Source organism: Jaculus jaculus, chromosome 1 (genome assembly GCF_020740685.1).
Source record: "Jaculus jaculus isolate mJacJac1 chromosome 1, mJacJac1.mat.Y.cur, whole genome shotgun sequence".
NCBI classification, from domain to species: domain Eukaryota; kingdom Metazoa; phylum Chordata; class Mammalia; order Rodentia; family Dipodidae; genus Jaculus; species Jaculus jaculus.
Genome location: NC_059102.1, coordinates 228,381,724 through 228,405,848, shown reverse-complemented (window position 1 = coordinate 228,405,848; position 24,125 = coordinate 228,381,724). Strand labels below are relative to the sequence as shown.

Below are 24,125 nucleotides of genomic sequence, written 5' to 3'. Positions count from 1 at the left end.
GTTACAGGTGTGCGCCACCACACCCAGCTTCAAGTATCTATTTTCCATGGGAAAAATGCAATAAAAACTTGCTTGAACCTCCTAGACTTTCTGGGATGATGGAAACCTATCTGCCATTCAATGTACCTACTGCATGTGTGCCCTTGCAGTGGACGAGTTGTCCTGGGAACATGACTACACTGTTGTGCGATGGCTACCTCTAACCACTCCAAATGCAGGTCTAGGAACTTCCAGCACATGCAGTTTAAGTATGTTGATTGGCACCTCAGTCCACACTGCCTTTTGTGGTAGGCAGAAACATGACCACTCAACCTGAGAGTACCTGTACCTTACCTGGACCGGCTGCCTGAGAATGAGCTGTGTCTGGAAGAACGGCTGGAATAGGAGCTGTAGGATGAGGACCGCGATCGGGACCTGGATGAACCAGAGCCAGAGTAGGACGAAGACCGTGAAGATGACCTGCAGGCCAAGGGGCAGGAAGAGGAAGTGAGAATGTGACCTTTACCACCCCAGTGGGACATATGCAGAAACACTGTTCATCAATCAGCGAAGACAAAGATGGCAAAGGTACGCACAGACACACTGGTGCACACACAGGTATATGCTCCTAGATATGCATATATGTGCAAAGACACGGTAAGAGAGATGCACTCACAACAGGTACCTATGGATACACTTGCAGTCCCATCCCCCTCCAATGGAGTATTACCAGGATTGAGCACTGGGTTTGAGTTTGCAAGCTGACCCTGGTGCACATGTGCTATGTCTCTGTATTAATCCATCTGCCTACACATGGACTCTTCCTGGCCTATCTGTAACTCCTTCCAGACACGAGACAGATCTCCTGTCCTGAGACTTACTTCCTCACATGTTCATACCCCAAATGCCCAGAGTTTGCCTCTAAGGCAACTCTCTGGAAGCTGGCTGACTGGACCAGAGTGTGCGGTTCTTGTCAGCAGCCCCAGAGCCTCTTCCATAGGAACTTTCATGGGTCCTTTCCCCTTCCTCCAGCACAGGACTCCAGCCCACAACTAGGCTAGGGTCTGTATGCCATACATCCTGCTTTGCTTTTGTGCTCTTGGGCATGTAATACCTTATCACAGATGTTAGCATCAGTCTCATCTAATGCTATAATGTCCCAATGACCTGTCCCTGGGCAACACACACACACACACACACACACACACAGAGGGAGCACACGCGTGCGCAAGCGAGGAAGTGACCGCCTGGCAGTGTATGGTACCCAGCCATGTGTCCTCACAAGCTGCTTCTTTACCTGGAGGAGTTGGAAGCAGAGGCTGATGAGGCTGAGGTTTTGCGACGCCTTCGTGCCCGGCTTGGGGAGACTGAAACCCCAAGTTTCTTCTTGGGTGACTTGGATCGGCGCCAAGGGTCCTTCCACTCATCAGCTCGTTTTACTTGTGGCCCCACAGAGGAAGCCTCCTTCTTTGGTGGCTCAGCTTGACGGCTATAATCACAGAGGGGTTTTCATGATGCTCAGGTTGCTACCACCCTTTTCCAGCAGTGCTGCTTGGTGAAAGAAACTGGGAGCATTCTGCAATGGAATGCTACAGCACTTGTGATGGCTGATTTAACTGATTTAAGAATGAAGTCCAGGGCTGGAGAGATGGCAAAGCAGTTAAGGTGCTTGCCTGCGAAGCCTAAGGACTCATGTTCAACTCTCCAGATCCTACATAAGCCAGATGCACAAGGACACATACCCATCTGGATTTTAATTGCAGCCTGGAGGTCCTGGTATGCTAATTTTCTCTCTCACTTAAAACAAAAAGGAAAGAAAGAAAAAGAATGAAGTCCAGGTTGGAGAGATGGCTCAGTGATTAAGGCTTGTCTGCAAAACCTAATGGCCTAGGTTTGATTGCCCAGTACCCATGTAAAACCAGATGCACAAAGTGGTGCATGTATCTGGAGTTTGTCTGCAGTGGCTGGAGGTCCTGACATGCTCATTCTCTCTCTCTTCTCTCTCTGCTTACAAATAAAATAAATAAATATATAAAAAAAAAAAAGGGCTGGGCATGGCAATGCATACCTTTAATCCCAGCACTTGGGAGGCAGAAGTAGAACTGCCATTAAGTTTGAGGCCACCCTGAGACTACATAGTGAATTCCAGGTCAGTCTGGACTAGAGTGAGACCCTACCTCAAAAAACAAAAACAAACAAACATCAAAAAAGAATGAAGAGCTGCAGAGATGGATTAGAGGTTAAGGCGCATGCCTATGAAGCCTAAGGACCCAGGTTCAATTCTCCAGGTCCCACATAAGCCAGATGCATAAGGTGGTATGTGCATCTGGAGTTCATTGGTAGTGGCTAGAGGCCCGGGCGTGCCCATTCTCATTCTCTCTGACTCAAATAAATAAAAATAAAATCTTAGCAGGGCATGGTGGCACACACCTTTAATTCCAGCACTCGGGAGGCAGAGGTAGGAGGATCACCATGAGTTTGATCGAGGCCACTCTGAGACTAATTCCAGGTCAGCCTCAGGTAGAGTGAGACCCTACCTTGGAAAACTAAAAAAAAAAGTCTGAGACGAGAGCTAGAGGATCTTACACCACCATACTTACCTCTCTCCAGAAAGGACTCCAACCTTAGTATCATTTTTTTGAGATAGAGGAAGGGAGGGAGGAAGGGAGGGGGACAGACAGAATGGGGTGCACCAGGGCCTCAAGCCACTGCATACGAACTCCAGATACATGTGCCACCACGTGCAGCTGGCTTACATGAAACCTGAAGAATCAAGCATACAAGCACCTAAGCCATCTGTCCAGCCCTAAGTTTTGCCTTTTCAACTGTAGTGTCAGACAGGGTTGTGGTCTGCCTCATCCAAACATGCTTATCTCACTGACCCAGAGTAGACACAAATGTACCGTTTTCTAATGCTTGTTAAAGATTTTTAATTTTTATTTGTTTTTTGGCCTTTTGAAGTTGGGTTTCGCTCTTGCCTAGGCTGACTTGGAATTCACTATGTAGTCTCAGGGTGGCTTCAAACTCATAGTGATCCTCCTACCTCTGTCTCCTGAGTGCTGGGATTAAAGTCATGTGCCACCATGCCTGGCCTTTAAAAAATTTGAGAGCCGGGCGTGGTGGTGCACGCCTTTAATTCCAGCACTCGGGAGGCAGAGGTAGGAGGATCACTGTGAGTTCAAGGCCACCCTGAGACTCCATAGTGCATTCCAGGTCAGCCTGGACTAGAGTGAGACCCTACCTCGAAAAACAAAAAACAAACAAAAAAATTTATTTGAGAGGGGAGGGAGGGGCAGATAGAGAGAGAATGGGCATGCTAGGGCTTCTAGTTTCTGCAAATGAACTCCAGATGCATGTGCCACCAGTGCATCTGGCTTACGTGGGTCCTGGGGAACTGAACCTGGGCCTTTGGCTTTGCAATCAAGTGCCTTAATCACAAAGCCATTCCTCCAGCTCACTCTAGTCCAGGCTGATCTGGAATTCACTATGTAGAGTGTGATACAGATGTCTCACTCAGTGCTGAACACTCCACTGTCACTTCTCACTCAAAACCTTGGTTAAGTTTTGAGTCACACCAGTGGTCAAAGCCATCTGAAAAGAGAAGCTTTTCTAATCCAAAGTGGGAGTAGCATTATGAGCATAAACACATTTAGAGGGTAGTCTGGTGGGTATCATATATCCATTTAGCCAGAAACCAGTAATAGTTCTCCCTTAGAGCTATGACCTCTCAAGCCATAGACTTTTTTTGAGGTAGGGTCTCTCTAGCCTAGGCTCACCTGGAATTCACTATGTAGTCTCAGGGTGGCCTTGAACTCACAGTGATCCACCTACCTTTGCCTCCCTAGTGCTGGGATTAAAGGCATGTGCCATCATGCCTAGCCTCTGACTTATTTTTGATACCAAGGACTATATGTGTCCACTATAAAAGGGAGTTCATGAAAACCAAACTCCACAATGTCCAGAAGGTCATGTGTGGGCAGGATATGATGGTGGCAGGAGGCAGCCGTCAGCTCAGTTCTCAATCTTCTATTGCCCTTGTCATAGCTGGAGAGGAAATGTGAGCAGAGCAAGTTCAGCAGCAAGTGGTCCAGGCCCAGTGGCACCTTCACCCATGGATGGAATCTCAGCAACCAGCTATGCCTGGCACCTCCGAGATGCCCCATTAACCCAAACACCTGCATCAGGGTGACAGGAAGATAGGTGTGATGAAGCACACCTGTAGTCTCAGTACTCAGCAGTAGAAGCAGGAGGGTTATATGTGCCAGGCCAGCCTGGTCTACAAGGCAAGTGACAGCCTCAAAGCAAACAAGTGAACAAGCAAGCAAACAGAATAAACAAGATGATGCTTAAGAAGAAGAAAGAAGATAACACAAAACTCAGGGCCCTAAGACTAACAGCAAATTAGTTTGACTTCAATTATAATTAGAGGCAAATTGAAAGTATAAACACCTAACATCCTAATGCAGAGGTGGTGGTGGAAGGGAAGAATTCAAGACCAGAGGCTGGAGAGACGGTTTGGCAGATAAACGATTGCTGTGCAAATGTCAGGTTTTGAGTTTGGACCCCAGCACTTGGGAGGTAGAAACCGGATCCCAGGTGGAAGCTGGTTAGAAAGACTGACTGATAGGGAAGCCCTGGGTACATGAGACTCTGCTTCAGTAAAATATAAAGAAACGGTTCAGTGGATAGTGTTTCTCTCTCAAGCTGCAGTACTTGAGCTCAATCCCCGGGCCCAAAATAAAACACTGGAAGCTGTGGTGGGTATGCAGACACAGATAGTGACTGGGAGGTGGACACATAGACATGAGCACACGTGCATACACACCACACACAAATTGGGGTGCTGGGGAGATGGCTCAGCGACCCTGGTGTGGCCGTCCCCTAACATACGCACAAATAAATAAATCCCACCCCCCACCACCCCAGGCAGGGTCTTGCTCTAGCCCAGGCTAACCTGGAACTGGTCTCAGGTTGGCTGGCTTTGAACTCATAGCGATCTTCCTACCTCAGCCTCTCAAGTGCTGGGACTAAAGGCATGCATTACCACAGTGGGCATAAATTTCTTCAAAAAAAAAATTTTTACTTATTTGAGAGAAAAAGGGAGAGAGAGAATATGGGTATGTCAGGGCTTCCAGCAGCTACAAACAAACTCCAGATGTATAGACTACCTTGTGCATCTTGGCTTATGTGGGTACTGGGGAAATGAACCTGGGCCCTTAGGCTTTGCAGGCATGTGCCTTAACTGCTAAGACATCTCTCAAATAAATAAATAAAATTTAAAAAATTATTTATTTGTAAGCAGAGTGGGGGAGAGAGAAAGGGAGGGAGGGAGAGAATGAGTATGCCAGAGCTTCTAGTCGATGCAAATGACCTCAAGACACATGTGCCACTTGGTGCATCTGGCTTAATATGGGTACTGGGGAATCAAATAAGGATCATTAGGCTTTGCAAGCTAGCGCCTTAACTGCTAAGCTGTCAAGACGTTCAAGGTAGGGTCTCACTCTAGTCCAGGCTGACATGGAGTCCACTATGTAGTCTCAAGGTGGCCTTGAACTCACAGTGATCCTCCTACTTCTGTCTCCCAAGTGCTGGGATTAAAGGCATGCACCACCACACCTGGCTAAATTTCTTTTTTAAAGACGAGAGTGATGGAGAAAAATGCCATATGCTAATCTCTGGCCTCTGCGCACACATATATGCGCACGTGCCAGAACACAAGCATACCCCACATAAATGCAAACATACATATGCATGCACACCACACACACGGAAAAAGAATATTTAAGGTCAGCTTAGGCAACATAGTGAGAGCTGGCATCAAAGCAAAACAACAGGGGAAAAACTCACCACTAGTATCACCACTCATAACAATGAAACCCTGCCTACTGACATTTTCAGAACTGCTTAGTTACCAGCCAGTCTGACAGGTGCCAAGACTACTACATGCTAAGGAGCCCATTGGAGCAATACCCAAGTGCTGAAGCCTGCCCCAAGGACACACTCAATCAGGCTTGTGTCCCTGTTATCTCAGCCTTAACTCAGATTAATGCCAGATGCAACCGGATGCTTCCTGGAAAGCATACAGGAAGGGAGACCCTGCTGGCAGTTCCCTGGCACAGGCCATTAGGTTACTGCTCTCACCTTTACACTTCCTGAATACGTTCATCCTAAAAACACAAGAGGAAGTGGAACACAAGGTTACTGGGCTATTAGTCACCTGGCTGGTGCAGCCCTTCGACACAGGGAATCAGAAGACACCGCGGCAGTGGGGAGTTCCCTCTTCGTTAGACACAGTTGTGACAATATTCAAGTTCTGCCACCATATGTGGAAGGATAGGTTAGCTGGTCTTCATTACAGCATGGAAAATAAAGCCAGTTGGAGGCACAGGAGATGGGCAGAGTAGCTTCTTGCCCCTAGGAGTATTTTATCCTCTTATCAGGAAGAACCCTCTAGCAGGAAGTTATCACGTGCATAGTGAAGCCTCTCTAGGTTGGTGCTATGCTAGGCCTCAACTCCTCTCACCCCGCAGATAGAGCACCTGAACCCAGCACCAGTGCAACTACCTTTAACTGAGGGGCTGGGCAGTGGTCCTCAAGGAAGGAGACTGTTTACCGTATCTGTGGTCCAGAGTGTGGCAATGTGCGCTGATTTGCTAGCTTGCAGAAAACCATCTTATTATTGAGGTAGGGTCTCTAGCTCAGGCTGACCTGGATTTCAACAGGTAGTCTCAGGGTGGCCTTGAACTCATGGCGATTCTCCTACCTCTGCCTCTCCAGTGCTGAGTACTGGGATTAAAGGCGTGCGCCACCACCCCTGGCTCTTTTTTAAGTATGTATATATATATTGTTCATTTATTTAAGAGCAACAGAGAGAGAAAGAAGCAGATAGATAGAGACAGAATGGGTGCGCCAGGGCCTCTAGCCACTGCAAATGAACTCCAGGTGCAGGCGCCCCCTTGTGCATCTGGCTTACGTGGGTCCTGTGGAATGGGAATCAAGCCTTGAACTGGGGTCCTTAGGCTTCATAGGCAAGCTCTTAATCGCTAAGCCATCTCTCCAACCCTTATTTTAAAATATTATAAAATATTATAACCTATGTATTTGAGAAAGAGGCGGGGGAGAGGGAAAAGGAGAGGAGAGAAAATAGGTGCATCAGGGTCTTTAGCTGCTGCAAATGAATTCCAGATGCATGCATCATCTTGTCCATCTGACTTACATGGGTCCTGAGTCAGTCCTTTGGTTTTGCAGGCAAATGTGTTAACTGCTAAGCCATCTCTTCAGCCCCAGGCAACCATCTTTACTTCAGGTTTTCTCACTCCAGTGACATACTTGTGTTTACTTTGCAGCAATGAATCAAGACTTGCCTTTAAAATATATTTAAGGGGCTGAGGCTGTAGCTCAGTGGTAAGAACACTTGCCTAACATGTACAATACCAAAAAAGGGCATTTAAGCTTAAAAGGTGAAAGTATTTAAAGTATGCAAGTGAATACTGGAGAATGTACTGAGGGGAAGAATGTTCTTCAGGGACTAGGCAGCAAGCTAGGCAAGGTCAAGAGAGGAATGTGGCCTGGGTGATCTGACCTTGATCACAGCTGCAGCGCCATCCCTCCTCCAAGGCTACGGGAGCCTCTGCAGGCCCATGGTGGTACGGCACACCTGCACTGCACTGTGCCACAGCCACACAAGGAAGTGAGTTGCCAGTAAGCAAGGTGGCCAGCCTATGTGTCTGGGAACTCCAATCTGGACAGCTGCCAAGTTTAGGATCACAGAATAAACACCAGACAATTACATTTAAAATCTACTGAAGTCAGAGGAAGAGGAACTTTGAAGTATGTGCTCCTTGCTATGTCCAAACTCATCCACACCCATTTCTGGAGAAATCCGGACTCTCATAGCACCTCTTCCTTCCCAACAGCCAACACCAGTAGAGTGGGTGCTTATTCAGTTTAGGGGCTGGAGAGATGGTGGTTAAGGCGCTTGCCTACAAAGCCAAAGGACCTAGGTTTGACTCTGCAGGACCAAAATAAGCCAAATGCACAAGGGGGTGCATACACTTTGAGTTTGTTTGCAGTGGCTGGAGACCCTGGTGTGCCCATTCTCTCTCTCCCTCTACTTGCCTTTTTGTCTTTTTCTGTCTCTCTCAAATAAATAAACAAACTTTTTTTTAAAAGCCATGCGTGGTGGCTCACACCTTTAATCCCAGCACTCTGGAGGCAGAGGTAGGAGGATCACCAGAAGTTTTATGCCACCCTGAGACTACATAGTGAATTCCAGGTCAGCCTTAGCTAGAGTAAAACCCTACCTTGAAAAACAAAGCAAAACAAAACAAAAAATAATAATAAAATAAAAATTCAGTTTCGTAATTCCTTCTACCCTTTGGAATGTCCTCAGGAGTAGGAGTGTCCTACACATCTCCAACCAAGTCACTCATAACATTCAGACAGAGGCTGCCACTGCTGACAGATGGTCTGACCTTAATCATGAGTCAGAACCCAAGGGACACAGAACTTCTGGTAATGGCAACCTAGATACTCCAAACCCCATGGACTTAGCTTCTGGATAGGAAAAAAGACTAAAGAGCTGAGCATGGTGGCACTGGCCTGTAAGCCCAGCACTTAGGAAGCTGAGGCATGAGGACCATAAGTTCAAGGCCATAGAGATACTAAAAAAAAAAAAAAGAAAAAAAAGAAAAACAAAAAAACGGGACTGAATACCATGCTGTTTTTGTTACTATGGCTTTGTAATATATCTTAAAATCAGGTATGGTGACACCACCATTATTTTTGTTGCTCAAAATCGTTTTGGCTATTTGAGGTTTTTTTGTGCTTCCAAATAAAATTTATGATTTTTTTCTATTCCTGTGAAGAATGCCATTGGAATCTTAATGCATTAAATTGTAGATTGTTTTTAGTAAGATTGCTATTTTCACAATATTAGTTGTTCCTATCCAAGAACATGGGATATCTTTCCATTTGCTTCTGTCTTCTGCAATTTCTTGCTTGAGTGCTTTAAAGTTCTCATTGTAGAACTCCTATACTTCCTTAGTTAAGTTTATTCCCAGGTACTTTATTTATTTATTTAGTTTTTTGAGGCAATTGTGAATGGGAGAGATTTCCTGATTTCATTCTGCATATGTTTGTTTTTAGTATATAGGAAAGCTACTGATTTGTTTTGCATCCTGCTATGTTGCTAAAAGTGTTTATCAGCTCAGGTTCAGGGAGAGTTTTTAGGGTCTTTTATGTATAGAATCATATTATCTGCAAATAGTGCTAATTTGATCTCTTCCTTTCCAATTTGTGTCCCTTTTATGAGTGTCTCTTGCCTTATTGCTATAGCTCAGACTTCCAGTACTATATGAACTAAAAGTGTGGCCAGGGGACACCCTTGTTTTGTTTCTGAATTTAGTGGAAAAGCCTTGAGTTGTTCATCATTTAGTATTATGTTGGCTGTAGGTTTGTCATAAGTAGCTTTTGTTATGTTGAGATATGTTCCTTTTAGTCCCAGTTTCTGTAATACTTTTACCATTAAAGGATGTTGGATTTTGTAAAAAAATGGGGCTGGAGAGATGGCTTAGCGGTTAAGTGCTTGCCTGTGAAGCCTAAGGACCCTGGTTCAAGGCTCAGTTCCTCAGTACCCATGTAAGCCCAGATGCACAAGGTGGTGGCTGGAGGCCCTGATGCATCCATTCTCTCTCTCTCTGCCTCTTTCAAATAAATAAATAAAAATAAAAAAAAACAAACACACACACACACAAACAGGAGGGCTAATCAAAATCTAAGAGGCTATAAATAAGTCATATGGAAACCTACTTTTTTGAACAATGGAACACTCAGGAGCTGTAGATTGGTACTAGAAAGTTTTCAGTGCCAGGGATGGGATACCTTCCAGTGAGTTGTTGGTCAGAGAGGTCCCTGATGCCCTCAAAACATTATAAGGCCACTGTCAAGGCCCTTGGTTTCCCACCAGGACTAGATGGTAAGACCCTATTGCTGAAGACTCCACATACTTGGGCTGCAAGGCCACTGAGAAACCCTGCTGGATCTGAGCTGAAAACCTCCTCCATGTAGACCAGCTGACAGAAAGCTGGAAGAAGCCATTCTGCATGCAGTTCAATGGGAGAGAGAAATTACCAGTGAAGATACTCAACAGTGGACACTGCAAGCCTTATATTTTGTTAGCCAGGCCAAATGAGCCAGTGGGTGCACAAGTGGCACATCTGTCATGGTGGAAACTAACTGCCCTCTAATTGGACTGGAGACCCGCTCCATGGGAAGGAACACATCCCTGATACTGAAAACCTAAAACGGGTAGTTGTGAGCCCTAGGGGTGTAACGTCTGCTGCTATCTGGCTAAATGTATATACTATGCTCATCAAACTGCCCAGTAAGCACTCCTCTTAATGTTCATACCTATATATTAATACTACTCTCACTTTTGGCTGAGAATCTTCTCTTTTCAGAGAGTAGTGACCTTGGGATGACTCAGAAGGCATCATGGTGCTGGAAAGAAGTGACAGAGGAATGCTCATCACTGAAATATCTCTCTGACACCTTCCAAGGCTCAGGCTTCATTGCAGAAAGAATGTATGAGCCAAAGGAAGGGTAGGACTCCTTACAATGTGATCCTTCAGACACAAAATGGCCTGGATATCCATGGCCTCACAGTGCCTGCCACTACCTACACAAGACCATCCTAATACAAAGAAAAGATCATGACATCAAAATAAAAGAGACTAATTGAGAGGAGGAGGGGATATGATGGAGAATGGAGTTTCAAAGGGGAAAGTGGGAGGAGGGAGATTACCATGGGATATTGTTTATAATCATGGAAGTTGTTAATTAAAAAAAAAAAAGACACAAACAGCTGGGTGTGGTGGCACACACCTTTAATTCCAGCACTAGGGAGGCAGAGGTAGGAGGATCACATGAGTTCAAGGCCACCCTGAGACTACACAGTGAATTCCTGGTCAGCCCGGGCTAGAGTGAGACCCTACCTCAAGCCCCCCCCACCAAAAATTGTATTGCTTCAAGTGGTGGGCAAGTCTCATTAAAACCCAGGCTGGGGGGCTGGACAGATGGCTCAGCACTTAAGGCCTAATGACCTGAGTTTGACTCCCCAGTACCCATGTACAGCCAGATGCAAAAAGGGATGCATGCACCTGGAGTTTATTGGCAGGGGCTAGAGGCCCTGGTATGCTCATTTTTTCACTTCTCCCTTCCTCACCCCCACCCCCACCAGGAGACAGAGGTAGGAGGAACACTGATTTCAAGGCCAGTCTGAGACTACATAGTGAACTCCAAGTCAGCCTACATTTAAAAAAAAAAGGGGGGGGGGAGCAGGGGCTGGAAAGATGGCGTAGCAGTTAAGGCACTTGCCTGAAAAGCCAAAGGACCCTGGTCCAATTCTTCAGTACCCACATAAAGTCACAAAGGTGGTGCATACATCTAGAGTTAGAGTGTGTCTGTGGCGGCTGGAGGCCTTGATATCCCCCCGCCCCCCAAACTGCTGCTAGGCATGGTAGTGCATGCCTTTAAATCTAGCACTGAGGCTGAGGTAGGAGGATCACTGTGAGTTTAAGGCCAGCCTGAGACTAATTCCAGGTCAGCCTGTGCTAGAGCAAGACCCTACCTTGGAAAATCCAAAACCAAAACAAAAAACCCACAAACTGGGCGTGGTTGTGCAGGTCTTTAATCCCAGCACTCAGGAGGCTGAGGTAGGAGGATCACCATGAGTTCAAGGCCAGTCTGGGGCTACAGAGTGAGTTCCAGGTCAGCCTGGGGTAGAGTAAGACAATGCCTCAAGATTTTTTTGACATTTGGAAGACTGACCACATTGCCTGTGGCTCTTTATCTCATGTTTTCTCTCCTTACCCTTGCTACTTTACAATAAATAGAGTTGGAACCTTAACCAAAACCACTCCAACATACAGTAACTTTTGGAGTCAGACGCACTACCGTTGTGCCATGAGGTCACTCATAGGAACTTCTAATCCACTGACTGCATCTGTATACAGAGATACCGTACCTCTATAAATGGGTTTTAACCATCTTTTTGTTTGTGTGTTTGAAGGTAGGGTCTCCCTCTGACCCAGGCTGACTTGGAATTCACTCTGTAGTCTCAGGCTGGCCTTAAACTCATGGCGCTGGGATTGAAGGCATGCGCCACCATGCCTGGCAATTCAAACCATCTTTATTAATGGGTGGGCAACTTCAGTAGCAATTCACTGGGTCAGTAGTCATGAGTTAGAAATAACATACACTCTTCCTTGAAAGCACTGTGGGTACAACAATTTCCTCAGAGCCAGACAATTAAGCAATGACAGGATGGATCAGAAAGGTGAAATAAAGGTCATTATATATTCCAGGGAGTTTTTTTGTGACAACAGAAAAACCAACAGCCGTATCAAAAGTGCATCAAGAGTGATCCCATGGTACTGGGGGAACTCTAGCTTTGAGCAAGCTCTGTTCCCTTCCCCTCATTCAGTGCAATGACCAAGAGGCATGGAGTGGGTGGCTCCAGTGTGTCACGCACATCTGCTATCTGCTGACTGCACCCAAGTGTCATCATAAGGTCCAATCAGAGTCAGCAGAGGGAAGCAGCACTTCTCACAGGTGTCACAGGTACAATCAATGATTTCTATGTGGCTGGAATCAGGGAATTCCAAACCCTATATGATTTGGTCATACAAATGCTGGCACTACAAAGGTGGCCATGAATGCTGTCGCACTGTGGGTACTAGTGCCAGGTGAGACCAAAAAGAACTGCTGTGACCAAGAAAGCTGAGCTTGGCCTGGAAGCACGGGCTTGTAAATCCCAACTACTTTAGGAAGCTAAGGCATGAGCAAGTATCTCAAGGCCTGCTTGGGCAACTTAGTAGGACCCTGTCTGAAAACAGAGAGAGCTAGGGATAAGCTTAGTAGTTGAGTGCTTGTCCAGTATGCACAAAGCCCAAAGCCCTAGGTTCAATGCCCAGTACTGCGAGATTAAAAAATTATATTGAATCAGGTAGGATAAAACACTCAAGGAAAAGGCAGTTTTTATGTTTTTTGTAAAAACAAGATGTCACTGGTTCAGCCAAAGCAGACCTGAGTGACCTATCCCATTCACAGCAGGTTGGGCACAAGGCCACACAGCCTCACCTACACCTGTGCTAGTGTCTCTCTGCAGCCTGATATGCCCCTGAACTCTAACAGGAAAGCAACATGGCTTCTGAGCAAGTACGAGGGGCAGTGCTGCCCATCCAGAGTAAGCCTCCTGCAAACATGCAAGGCAGTGACCAGGATACTCCTACAGCAAGGGCCCAGGGACTCTATACACCTACAGTCCTGGAAGTTACCCAGGCCAAAGCACATAGCAGAGGCCTGCCCCAGCTCCGTGGGCTGAGCACATCTATTGGCTTGGTTGCAAAGATAACAAAGCAGGTATTCACAAAAGGGATTTCCCCTCCTACACAGAGGCATCTCAGAGACGGGTGGAAAGGCTCTGCTTTAGGCTAAAAATAGCTCCAGCACAAGCGCAACCAAGTCTCAGGAAGCTTAAGTGTGAAAAACTAACTGCAGAGAGCTCTAAACAGAGCAAAGCTGTAGCTATCTATGAGGTTGAGGGGAATAGGCCCAAGTAGCTCTCTGGTGGAAAGGAGCCTGGCCAGGTGAGGAGGAGCCACTGGAGAGAGCAGTGCTGGCTGCAAGAGAGAAAAGGACTCTACCAACACAGACAAGAGAAGCACCAGCACCCACGGTTTGGGGCAGTGGAGCAGTTGCTGGGCAGACTCCTCAGAGCAGCTACTTGCTGCTAAGGACCTCATCATCTGTTCTTACTGCAGGGCATTCTCCAACAACATTCTGTGCCGAAGCTGAAGACTGACCACACTAAGTCTTTCCCTGGTGGCAATTATCTGTTCAGTTTGAATAAGAAAAGTTCTTTACACCCACCACCAGGCCTACTTAGAAGGTGTCAATACAAAAAGGGAGGTCCCAAATGTTCTATTCACTGGGAGACTCAATTTTCAGGGATGGTAAAGGAAAAAAGAATCTAGTGCTCTAAACTGAAAATTCAGCCCTGATGAGACCCTAAGTCATTGGGCTGGCCTAAGATGTTGACCAGGAACAAGTCCCAAACCACAATGCCCTAACACCTGGGAGCCAGGCCAAATGGCCAAAAGTGGTAAGCACAGTGATCACGTAAGCAGAAAGAGAGTTAGGCAAAGAGGGCTTGACATGATTGAAGTAAACCAGGTTAGAACCACGGGTATGCAGCTCCCCACTGGTGTCTGAATTGGTGGCAAACTCATTACCTGGGGTTAGGGAGATGGCTCAGTGTTTAAAGGTGCTTGCTTGCAACGCCTGCTGGCTCAGTCACAATTCCCCAGCCACCCACATAAAGCCTGATGCAAAAAAGCATCTGGCATCGCATTTGCAGTGACAAGACACCCTGGCACACCCACATGCACATACACATGTGCAAGCAAGTGTGTAAATAAAAGTAAAAAGCAAAAACAGAACAATAAAACCTCACTACCTGAGTATGCTAAGCCTGCTTGTGATCTCAGGACAGTTCAGACGGTATGAAGTGCAGGACTCAAGAGAAAGAACATCTCTGGTCTACCATTTGGTGGCCCAGCAACTGGCACCTGCTTCGGTGATTTTGTGGTGTGTCGTGGGGCAAGGAGATATGAATGGCACTATAGTTGTATATCCATTCATCTTTTTTTTTTTTTTTCCATTTTTTGAGGTATGGTATCACTCTAGCCCAAGCTGACTTGGAATTCACTAGGTAATCTCAGAGTGGCCTCGAACTCACGGCGATCCTCCTACCTCTGCCTCCCAAGTGCTGGGATTAAAGGTATGTGCCACCACACCCGGCCCATCCATCTGTCCCACAGGGGTCTACACTGTTGACCCTGCATGTGAGTAGCCACTGCCAAAATGGTCTTTTTATTTGAGAGTGAGAGACAGAGGACGAGAGAGAGAGAGAGAGAGAGAATGGGTGCACCAGGGCCTAGAGCCACTACAAATGAATTCCAGATACATGTGCCACCTTGTGCATCTGGCTTATGTGGGTACTGGGGGATTGAGCCTCAAATTGGGGTCCTTAGGCTTCAGAAGCAAGTGCTTAACCACTAAGCCATCTCTCCAGCCCCAGTCTTTTTTTTTTTTTTCCGAGGTAGGGTCTCAGTCTGGCCCACACCTACCTAGAATTAACTATGTAGTCTCAGGGTGGCCTTGAACTCAACAGTGATCCTTCTACCTCTGCCTCCCAAGTGCTGGGATTAAAGGCATGCACCACCACACCCAGCAAAATGGTCTTTTCTAAAAGCACAGTCCTCTATAAAAAGCATCCATAGCTGAAACAGATACTCAATATGCAGGAGTGCCCAGCATCTTGGAAACAAGCAGAAACATTAAAAGGGATGGGAAAGAGGTTTATGGATTGTCAATGGCTTTTCTTGTTTTTCTGCTGAGACCAAGTGTCTGGACAGGTATAGAAAAAGGGTTAATTTATGGGTGGAGAGTGCACTGAGCTGGTTCTATTTACAGAGATCCATTTGCAATTTTATCAACCTTGCACCATAAGGTAGAACACAGGCTTCTGCAGACCCATCACCAAATGTGAGGGAGCCATAGCCTTGTGTGATCCTTGGACAGATACTGCAGATGAAAGGTAGGGCTGTCCTGAGACAACAAATGATAAATCCACACTGATACTTGCATAGGTGTGTAGGGAATTATGTGGAAGGCAGGATCAAAAGGGGAGACCTCTCAAGCAGAGGATTCCACAACAGCTTTCAAGAAGGTGAGGGTCAACCCAACCAGGAGAGCTGAAAGGGGTGGGGCCTCATCCTCCCAGAGGAGACCCAGTAGAGAATGCAACCTAAGACAAAGTCCATTCTGGAAATGCTATGCAACTCAGAGGGAAGGACTTTCATTTAAAAAAAAAAAAAAAGACATAGTCTCTCCATGCACAAAAATCAAATCCAAATGGACTAAAGACCTTAACATCAGACCTGAAACTTTGAAACTGCTAGAGGAAAAAGTAGGGAAAACCCTTCAACATATTGGTCTCAGCAAAGACTTTCTGAATATAACCCTAATTGCTCAAGCAATAAAACCACAGATTAACCACTGGGACCTAATGAAATTACAAAGATTTTGCACTGCAAAGGACACTGAATAAAGCAAAGAGGCAACCTACAGAATGGGAAAAAATCTTTGCTAGCTATATATCTGATAGAGGATTAATATCTAGGATATACGAAGAACTCAAAAAGTTAAATATTAAGAAATCAAACAAACCAATTAAAAAATGGGCTATGGAGCTAAATAGAGAGTTCTCAAAAGAAGAAATATGGATGGCGTATAAGCATCTAAAAAAAAGTTCTACATCCCTAGTCATCAGGGAAATGCAGATTAAAACTACATTGAGATTCCATCTCACCCCTGTCAGACTGGCTACCATCATGAAAACAAATGATCATAAATGCTGGTGGGGATGTGGAAAAAGAGGAACCCTTCTACACTGTTGGGAATGCAATCTGGTCCAGCCATTGTGGAGGTTCCTACAACAGCTATATTGATCTACCATATGACCCAGCTATAGCACTCCTAGGCATATATCCTAAGGACTCATCCCATTTCCTCAGAAGTACATGCTCAACCATGTTTATTGCCACTCAATTCATAATAGCTGGGAAATGGAACCAGCCTAGATGTCCCTCAACTGATGAGTGGATAATGAAGATGTGGCATATTTATACAATGGAGTTCTACTCAGTGGTAAAGAAAAATGAAGTTATGAAATTTGCAGGAAAATAGATGGATCTGGAAAGGATTATACTAAGTGAGGTAACCCAGGCCCAGAAAGCTAAGCGCCTCAAGTTCTCCTTCATATGTGGATCCTAGCTACAGATGATTGGGCTTCTGTGTGAGAAGGAAAAAACTCAGTAGCAGAGACCAGTAAGTTAAAAAGGAGATATAAAGGGAAGAGAAAGGAAGGGAGGAGGGTACTTAATGGGTTGGTATTGTATATATGTAAGTAGAAGAATAGATTAACGGGGGTGAAAAGGCCCAAATAAGGTCAGGGGAAGAAATTGAGTAAAGGTAAGGTGGAGGGAAGGCTAATCAAAATCTAAGAGGATGCAAATAAATCATATGGAATCCTCCAGTTTCAGACAATAGAACATAGATCGTTGTTAGAAAATTTTCAGTGCCAGGGATAGGATACCTCCAGTGAGTTGTTGGCCAGGGAGGAGGTCCCTGATGCCCCCAAAACATTATAGGCCATTGCAGAGGCCCTTGGTTTCCCACCAGGAATCGATGTTAAGACCCTATTGCTGAAGACTCCACATACATGGGCTGCAAGGCCACTGAAAAATCCTGCTGGAACTGAGCTGATAACCTCCTCCATGTAGACCAGCTGACAGAAAGCTGAAAGAAGCCATTCTACATGTAGTTCATTGGGAGAAAGAGATACCACCAGTGAAGATACTCAACAGTGGACACTGCAAGCCTTATGATTGGCCAGCCGGGCCAAATGAGCCAACAGGTGCAATAGTGGCACGTCTGTCATGGTGGAAACCAACTGCCCTCTAATTGGACTGGAGGTCTGCTCCATGGGGGGGGGGGGAATACATACCTGATACTAAAAACTTAAAATAGGGGTAGTTATGAGCCCTAGGGGTGTAACATCTGCTGATGTCTGGAAAAGTGTATATACTATGCTTATCAAACTGCCCAGTAAGCACTTCTCTTAATATTTATACCCTTATATTAATGCTACTCTCACTTTTGGTAGAGAATCTTCTCTTTTCAGATGGCAGTGGCCTTGGTATGACTCAGAAGGTATCATAGTGCTGGAAAGAAGTGACTGGAGTACTAAGTAACATCTTGATCACATCTTCTAAGGCTCAGGATCTAATGCAGAAGAGGTGGTGGAAAGAATGTAAGAACCAAAGGAAAGGTAGGACTCCTTACAACATGCTCCTCCAGACACAAAATGGCCTGCATATCCATGACCTCACCGTACCTGACACTACCTACACAAGACCATCGTAAGAGGAGGAAAAGATCATGGCATCAAAATAAAGAGACTGATTGAGATGGGGAGGGGATATGATGGAGAATGGAATTTCAAAGGGGAAAGTGGGGGGGGGGAGGGAGGGTATTACCATGGGATATTTTTTATAATCATGGAAAATGTAATAAAAATTGAGAAAAAAAATGATAATTTAAAACAAACAAACAAAATGACATAGTGCTGAGAAAAAGGGGCAGTGGAGTGTTCAGCACTGAGATATCTCTATGATGCCTTTCAAGGCTCAGGATCCATTGTGGAAGAGGTGGTGGAAAGAATGTTAAGAGCCAAAGGAAGGGTAGGACTGCTTACAATGCAATCTTCCAGACACAACATGGCCTGGATACCCATGATCTTGCAGTGCCTGGTACTACCTACAAAAGATCCTCATACTAGGAGGAAAAGATGACATCAAAATAAGAGCAACACTGATTGAGAGAGGGTAGGGATATGACTGAGAGTGGATTTGTGAGGGTAAAGTAGGGGAGGGAATTACCATGTTTCATTGTTGATAATTATGGAAGTTGTCAATAAAAAAAAAGTTTAAAAAGATAATGCAGGTCATTGCCAAAACACTTGGTTACATTCAAAAGCTAAAATTCCTATTGCTAAAAATACCAAAGGCTGTTGCCCTAAGACATCAAGTGATCATGCTGGAACTGAGGGGAAATCCTCTTTTCTCCTAACTAACTCTCATAGTGCTACTGAGACTGGCTGGAAAATAATGGCTGCCAACAGATTGAAAAAAGTTAAGTACACACTTGTGCAACAGTGGCACACAGCTGATGCAGGTAACCAACTGCTCACAGATTGGACATGAAACCCATTCAGTAGGGGAGACTCATATCTGGCTCTGGGAACCAACCCAAATTCCCTAGAACAGGAAGCCAACAGGCTACACAGGGAACCTCCACTGCTCTTTATCTAAGAGTGGACATATACCACAGTATTTCTCTCTAGTGAACTTCACTCATACCCTTACTTCAAACTGCTTTCACTTTTGGTTTGAGAATCTGTTCTATCTTACAGATGGCAGAGAATACTGGGGTGAACCAGGATACACCAATTAATCAAGAACAGAGAACCAAGTGTCTACCATGGGATGGGTCACCTCCACCTCATCTGCCTGGGCCCAAATGTCATTATGGAGAAAGTGGTGACAAAAATACTGTTCTAATGGTTAGCCTGAAAACCAGTTCCAGAGAGATGGCAACAGACATGGTGGTCACTCAAACCTCATCAAAATAGAGATCCAGAGGCTACAGAGACAGGTCCCTATATTGCTTGCCAAGGCTCACAGAACATTGTGGAAGAGAGGGTGGAAAGACTAATAGCCTCAAGGTGGGTGGGAATAGCCTGAGACACAGTGTTTCCCCAATCCCTGAAGAGACTGACTAAGGCGTCTTGGTCCCCACAATGAATACCAATAACCCCACCAAAGAAGACTCTCAGCAGATTTGGGAAAAGGGGAGAGGGTTCAAGAGCATAATCTTCACATAAAAATTTCAATAAAGCTGTGTGTGATGGCACACACCTTTAATCCCAGCACTCAGGAGGCAGAGGTAAGAGGATTGCTGTGAGTTGGGAGGCCACCCTGAGACTACACAGTTAATTCCAGGTCAGCCTGGGCCAGAGTGAGACACTACCTTGAAAAAAATTTTTTTCAGTAAATAAAAAATGGAAAAAAAATAAATAAATAAAAAAAAATGGTAGTAGAGGGCTGGAGAGATGGCTTAGCGGTTAAGCGCTTGCCTGTGAAGCCTAAGGACCCCGGTTCGAGGCTCGGTTCCCCAGGTCCCATGTTAGCCAGATGCACAAGGGGGCGCACGCGTCTGGAGTTTGTTTGCAGAGGCTGGAAGCCCTGGCGCGCCCATTCTCTCTCCCTCCCTCTATCTGTCTTTCTCTCTGTGTCTGTCGCTCTCAAATAAATAAAATAAAAAAAAAATTAAAAAAAAATGGTAGTAGAATAGAACTCTGAATTTGAATAAATTTAAACATACAGTGACCAGAAAAGAAGGAAAGAAAGAAAGAGAGAGAGAGAAGGAAGGAGGGAGGGAGGGAGGCAGGCAGGCAGGCTGGAGAGATGAGTCAGCAGTTAAGGCATTTGTCTGTAAAGCCTAGGGCCCAGGTTCAATTTCCCAGTACCCATGTAAGTCAGATGCACAAGGTGGTGCATGCAATATGGAGTTCATTTGCAGGCCCTGGCACATCCTTTCTACCTGCATCTTTCTCTTTCTCAAATAAAGATTAAAATAGAAAGAAAGAAAGAAATGATTGGGCCAGGTGTGATGGCACATAAAGTAGGAGGATGGCTCTGAGTTCAGGACAGCCTGGGACTAGAGGGTGGGTTTCAGGTGGTCTAGAGTGAGACCTGACCTCAATAAAACAAAACAGGCCTGGAGGGATGGCTTAAGGGTTAAGAGGCTTGCCTGCAAAGTCTAAGGACCCAGGTTCAATGACCCAGTACCCATATAAGCCAGATGCATTAAGATGGCACATGTGTCTGGAATTTTTCACAGTGGCTGGAGGCCCTCATGGGCCATTCTCTTTCTCTCACTCTGTCAAATAAATAAATAGACAAGAAAAAAATATTAAAACAAAACAAAAATAATGTCTCGGGCTGAAGAAATGGTTTAATGGGTGAAGTACTTGCTTTGCAAGCATGATCCGCAGAACAACAACAAAAAAAGCTGTGCTCAGGGGCTGGAGAATGGCTTAGCGGTTAAGCGCTTGCCTGTGAAGCCTGAGAACCCTGGTTCAAGGTTCAATTCTACAGGACCCACGTTAGCCAGATGCACAAGGGGGTGCACACATCTGGAGTTCGTTTGCAGTGGCTGGAGGCGCTGGTGTGCCCATTCTCTTTATCTCCCTCTCTCTCTGTCTGTCGCTGTCAAATAAATAAATAAACAAATGGTTAAATAAATAAATAAATAAAGCTGGACCAGGCATGGTTGCATATGCCTTTAATCCAAGCACTTGAGATGCAGAGGTAGGAGGATCAGTGTGAGTTCCAGGCCACCCTGAGACTACATAGTGAATTCCAGGTCAGCCTGGACTAGAGTGAGATCCTACCTCGCAAAACAAAACAAAGCAAAAAAAAGCAACACTTGGGCAAGGTGGTATATACCTTTAATCCTAGTGCTCAGAAGTAAAAGCATCACTGTGAGTTCAAGGCCAGCTTGAGACTATATTGTGAATTCCAGGTCAGTGGGGCTAGAGTGAGACCCTACCTCAAAATAAAATAAAAAAATAAATAAAAGAGAAAGCTTGTTTCTTTTCTTTATTATTGTATTATTTTTGAAAGAGAGATGGAGAAAGAGGCAGAGTGAAAAAAGAGAATGGGTGTGATAGGGCCTTGAACTCATGGCGATCCTCCTACCTCTGCCTCCAAATTGGGTGTGGGGGGCAGACAGAGAGTGAGTATGGTCATGCCAGGAGCTCCTGCCACTGCAAAGGAACTCCAGACATACGCACCATTTTATGCATCTGGTTTTATGTGGGTATACTTTTAAATATTGCTGTTTATTTATTTATTTAAGAGAGTGAGTAAAAGGCAGAGAGAGGAATCAAGAATGGGTGTGCCAGGGTATCTAGTCACTGCAAACGAACTCCAGACGCATGTGCCACCTTGTGCATCTGGCTTATTAGGGTTCTGGAGAATCTAACCTGGGTCCTTAGGCTTCATGGGTAAAGTGCCTTAACTGCTAAACCACCTCTCCAGCCCTGAACTGTACACTTTTAATGGGAATGTTGCAAGGTGCATGGATTATATCTCAATGAAGTTATAAATCATAGAGACACATAAAACTTCACCCAGTTCTCTGCTTTAACTATCTAGTACCCAGGTAAGATTAAAAAAGAAAAAGAAGCTGTGCATGGTAATGCACGCCTTTAATCCCAGCTCTTGGGAGGCAGAGGTAAGAGGATCACCGTGTGTTTGAGGCCAGCCTGAGACTATATGGTGAATTCCAGGTCAGCCTGGGCTAGAGAGCAAGACCCTACCTGGAAAAACCTAAGGCCTTTGCTGCCTCCTCTAGAGTGTAGAGAAAGATCCTAAGGGAGGAAGTGCTGACCAACAGGATCAGACACCAGAGCAGAAGGTGAGCCCTGCTCTTTGGTCCAGCCCTTGAGGATTCTGAAAAGGCCTACCTTGGTGGCTGTGGGGACCGGGGCTTTGGCTTCTCTTTGTCCTTATCCCGGTCTTTGTCCCTGTCCCGGTCCCGGTGCTGTCTGTCCTTCTCATCACGCTTGGCTCTCTCTCTCTCCCACTCTTCCTTCCTCCGCTGCCGCTCCTTGTCACGTTCCCGTTCACGCTCCCGTTCCCGTTCCCTCTGTCGGCGCTCGCGCTCTCGGTCACGCTCCCGTTCTCGTTCCCGTTCTCGCTGTCTGTTCTCTCGCTCTCGTTCCCTCTCCCGTTCCTGGGTTAAAAAGCCAAATACAAGACTGGAGAGATGGCTTAGTGGTTAAGATGCCTGCCTGTGAAGCCTAAGGACCTATGGCTTCACTCCCCAGGTGCCATGAGAACCAGATGCACAAGGTGATGCAAGTATGCAAGGTTGCACGTGTGCACAATGGTGCATGCGTATGGAGTTCAATTACAGTGGCTGGAGGCCCTGGTGTGCTAATTCTCATTCTCTCTCTCTCTCTCTCATTTAAAAAAAGGAAAAAAAAAGCCAAATACAAGACAGGCATGTTGGTTCATACCTTTATCCCAGTACTCAAGAGGCAGAGGTAGGATTGCTGTGAGTTTGAGGCCAGACAACCCTTACACTACATAGTGAATTCCAGGTCAGCCTGAGCTAAAAACAGAGTAAACCTTGAAACCCCGCCCCCCACAAAAAAATCTAAATACAGATGCTACAATTAAGTACTGCTTCTCAGCAACAAGGCAGCAACAGGGATACTCCTGAGAAGTCATGGCACTCTTAAGTGTATTGTTAAAACACATGGCACATGCCTTTAATCCCAGAACTCTGGAGGGGAGGCAGAGGTAGGAGGATCGCCGAGAGTTCGAGGCCACCCTGAAAATACATAGTGAATTCCAGGTCAGCCTGAGCTAGAGTGAGACCCTACCTTAGAAAACAAAAACAAACAAACAAAAAAAACACATGTTAAGCTGGGTCTGGTGGCACAGGCTATTAATACAAAATATAAAAACAAATAAAATACAACCCATTATAAAATAATATAGCTTCCAAATTAGAGGTGAATTCAACTTAAAGGCAAAGTTACCCCAATTACAAACTCCAGGGGCAGATGCACAATACTGCTTCATGGAGAAGTGTCTGGAACAAAGCACCTAACGAACACAATCCCTATTTCTGACTTATCCACTTGCTCTAACAGCCAACATTAAAGCGGAATGAAGTTCAATCCAGGCTTTCGTAGACCTCAGGAGACATGCTGCTGCATGTACTTGTGGCTTTTCTGCTTCTGGCTCACTGGACACAGCAGAGGACGACCTGGTGGCTGCCGTACTTAGGGATGGGTACCTGCATCCTGCAGCCCACCTCCAGGAGAAAGATGCTCTGAGATGGTAGTTCTTCACCATAGCCCTGCATAGCTCATTACCTATGGTTTCTGGAACCACCTCTTTCCTTTGGTTCTGTGAAAACTCAGGGCTCTGTCATGTGAGCCATGGACCACTGCTTGAGGGCTTATAAAAGGACAGCCTTTACAAGTGGGCTCAAGAATGAAGACAAACCTCCCTGAGACTACATAGTGAATTCCAGGTCAGCCTGAGCTAGAGTGAGACCCTACCTTGAAAAACCAAAAAAGAATGAAGATAAACTAGGAATTTGCAGTATGGGGCACACAATAAGCTCTGATCAACATGGTGAGGACAGCCAGAAGCATGTACTTAGTCAGCAGGCTGGATGGGTGAGAATGGTACAATGCATTAAAGGCATGGTTGGGGCCTCCAAAAGCAATATGCTCTGGAAAATGAGAGTCCTCTAAAAATTGGCTTCAGTAACCTCAGAAGCAAATCTAATTTTTCAAAATCATGGCAAGAACAAAGATTCAAAGAAAGCCCTTGAAACTGTCACAAATTTAGCCAGGGCCCTGTAAACAATCA

General features: G+C 45.6%; 1 protein-coding gene across 3 annotated transcripts in view; it reads right to left on the bottom strand.

Moving 5' to 3' along the window:
• Zc3h18 (zinc finger CCCH-type containing 18) overlaps window positions 1–24,125 on the bottom strand; it is a 70,822-nt gene that overhangs the window by 8,210 nt on the left and 38,487 nt on the right. For all 3 annotated transcript variants that reach the window (XM_004666061.3, XM_045154418.1, XM_045154424.1), the window contains 3 exons: window positions 22,199–22,467; window positions 1,277–1,468; window positions 334–459 (listed from right to left, as the gene is read on the bottom strand). In XM_004666061.3, the coding sequence (XP_004666118.1) occupies window positions 334–459; window positions 1,277–1,468; window positions 22,199–22,467 (587 nt within the window). The remainder of the gene's footprint in view (window positions 1–333; window positions 460–1,276; window positions 1,469–22,198; window positions 22,468–24,125) is intronic.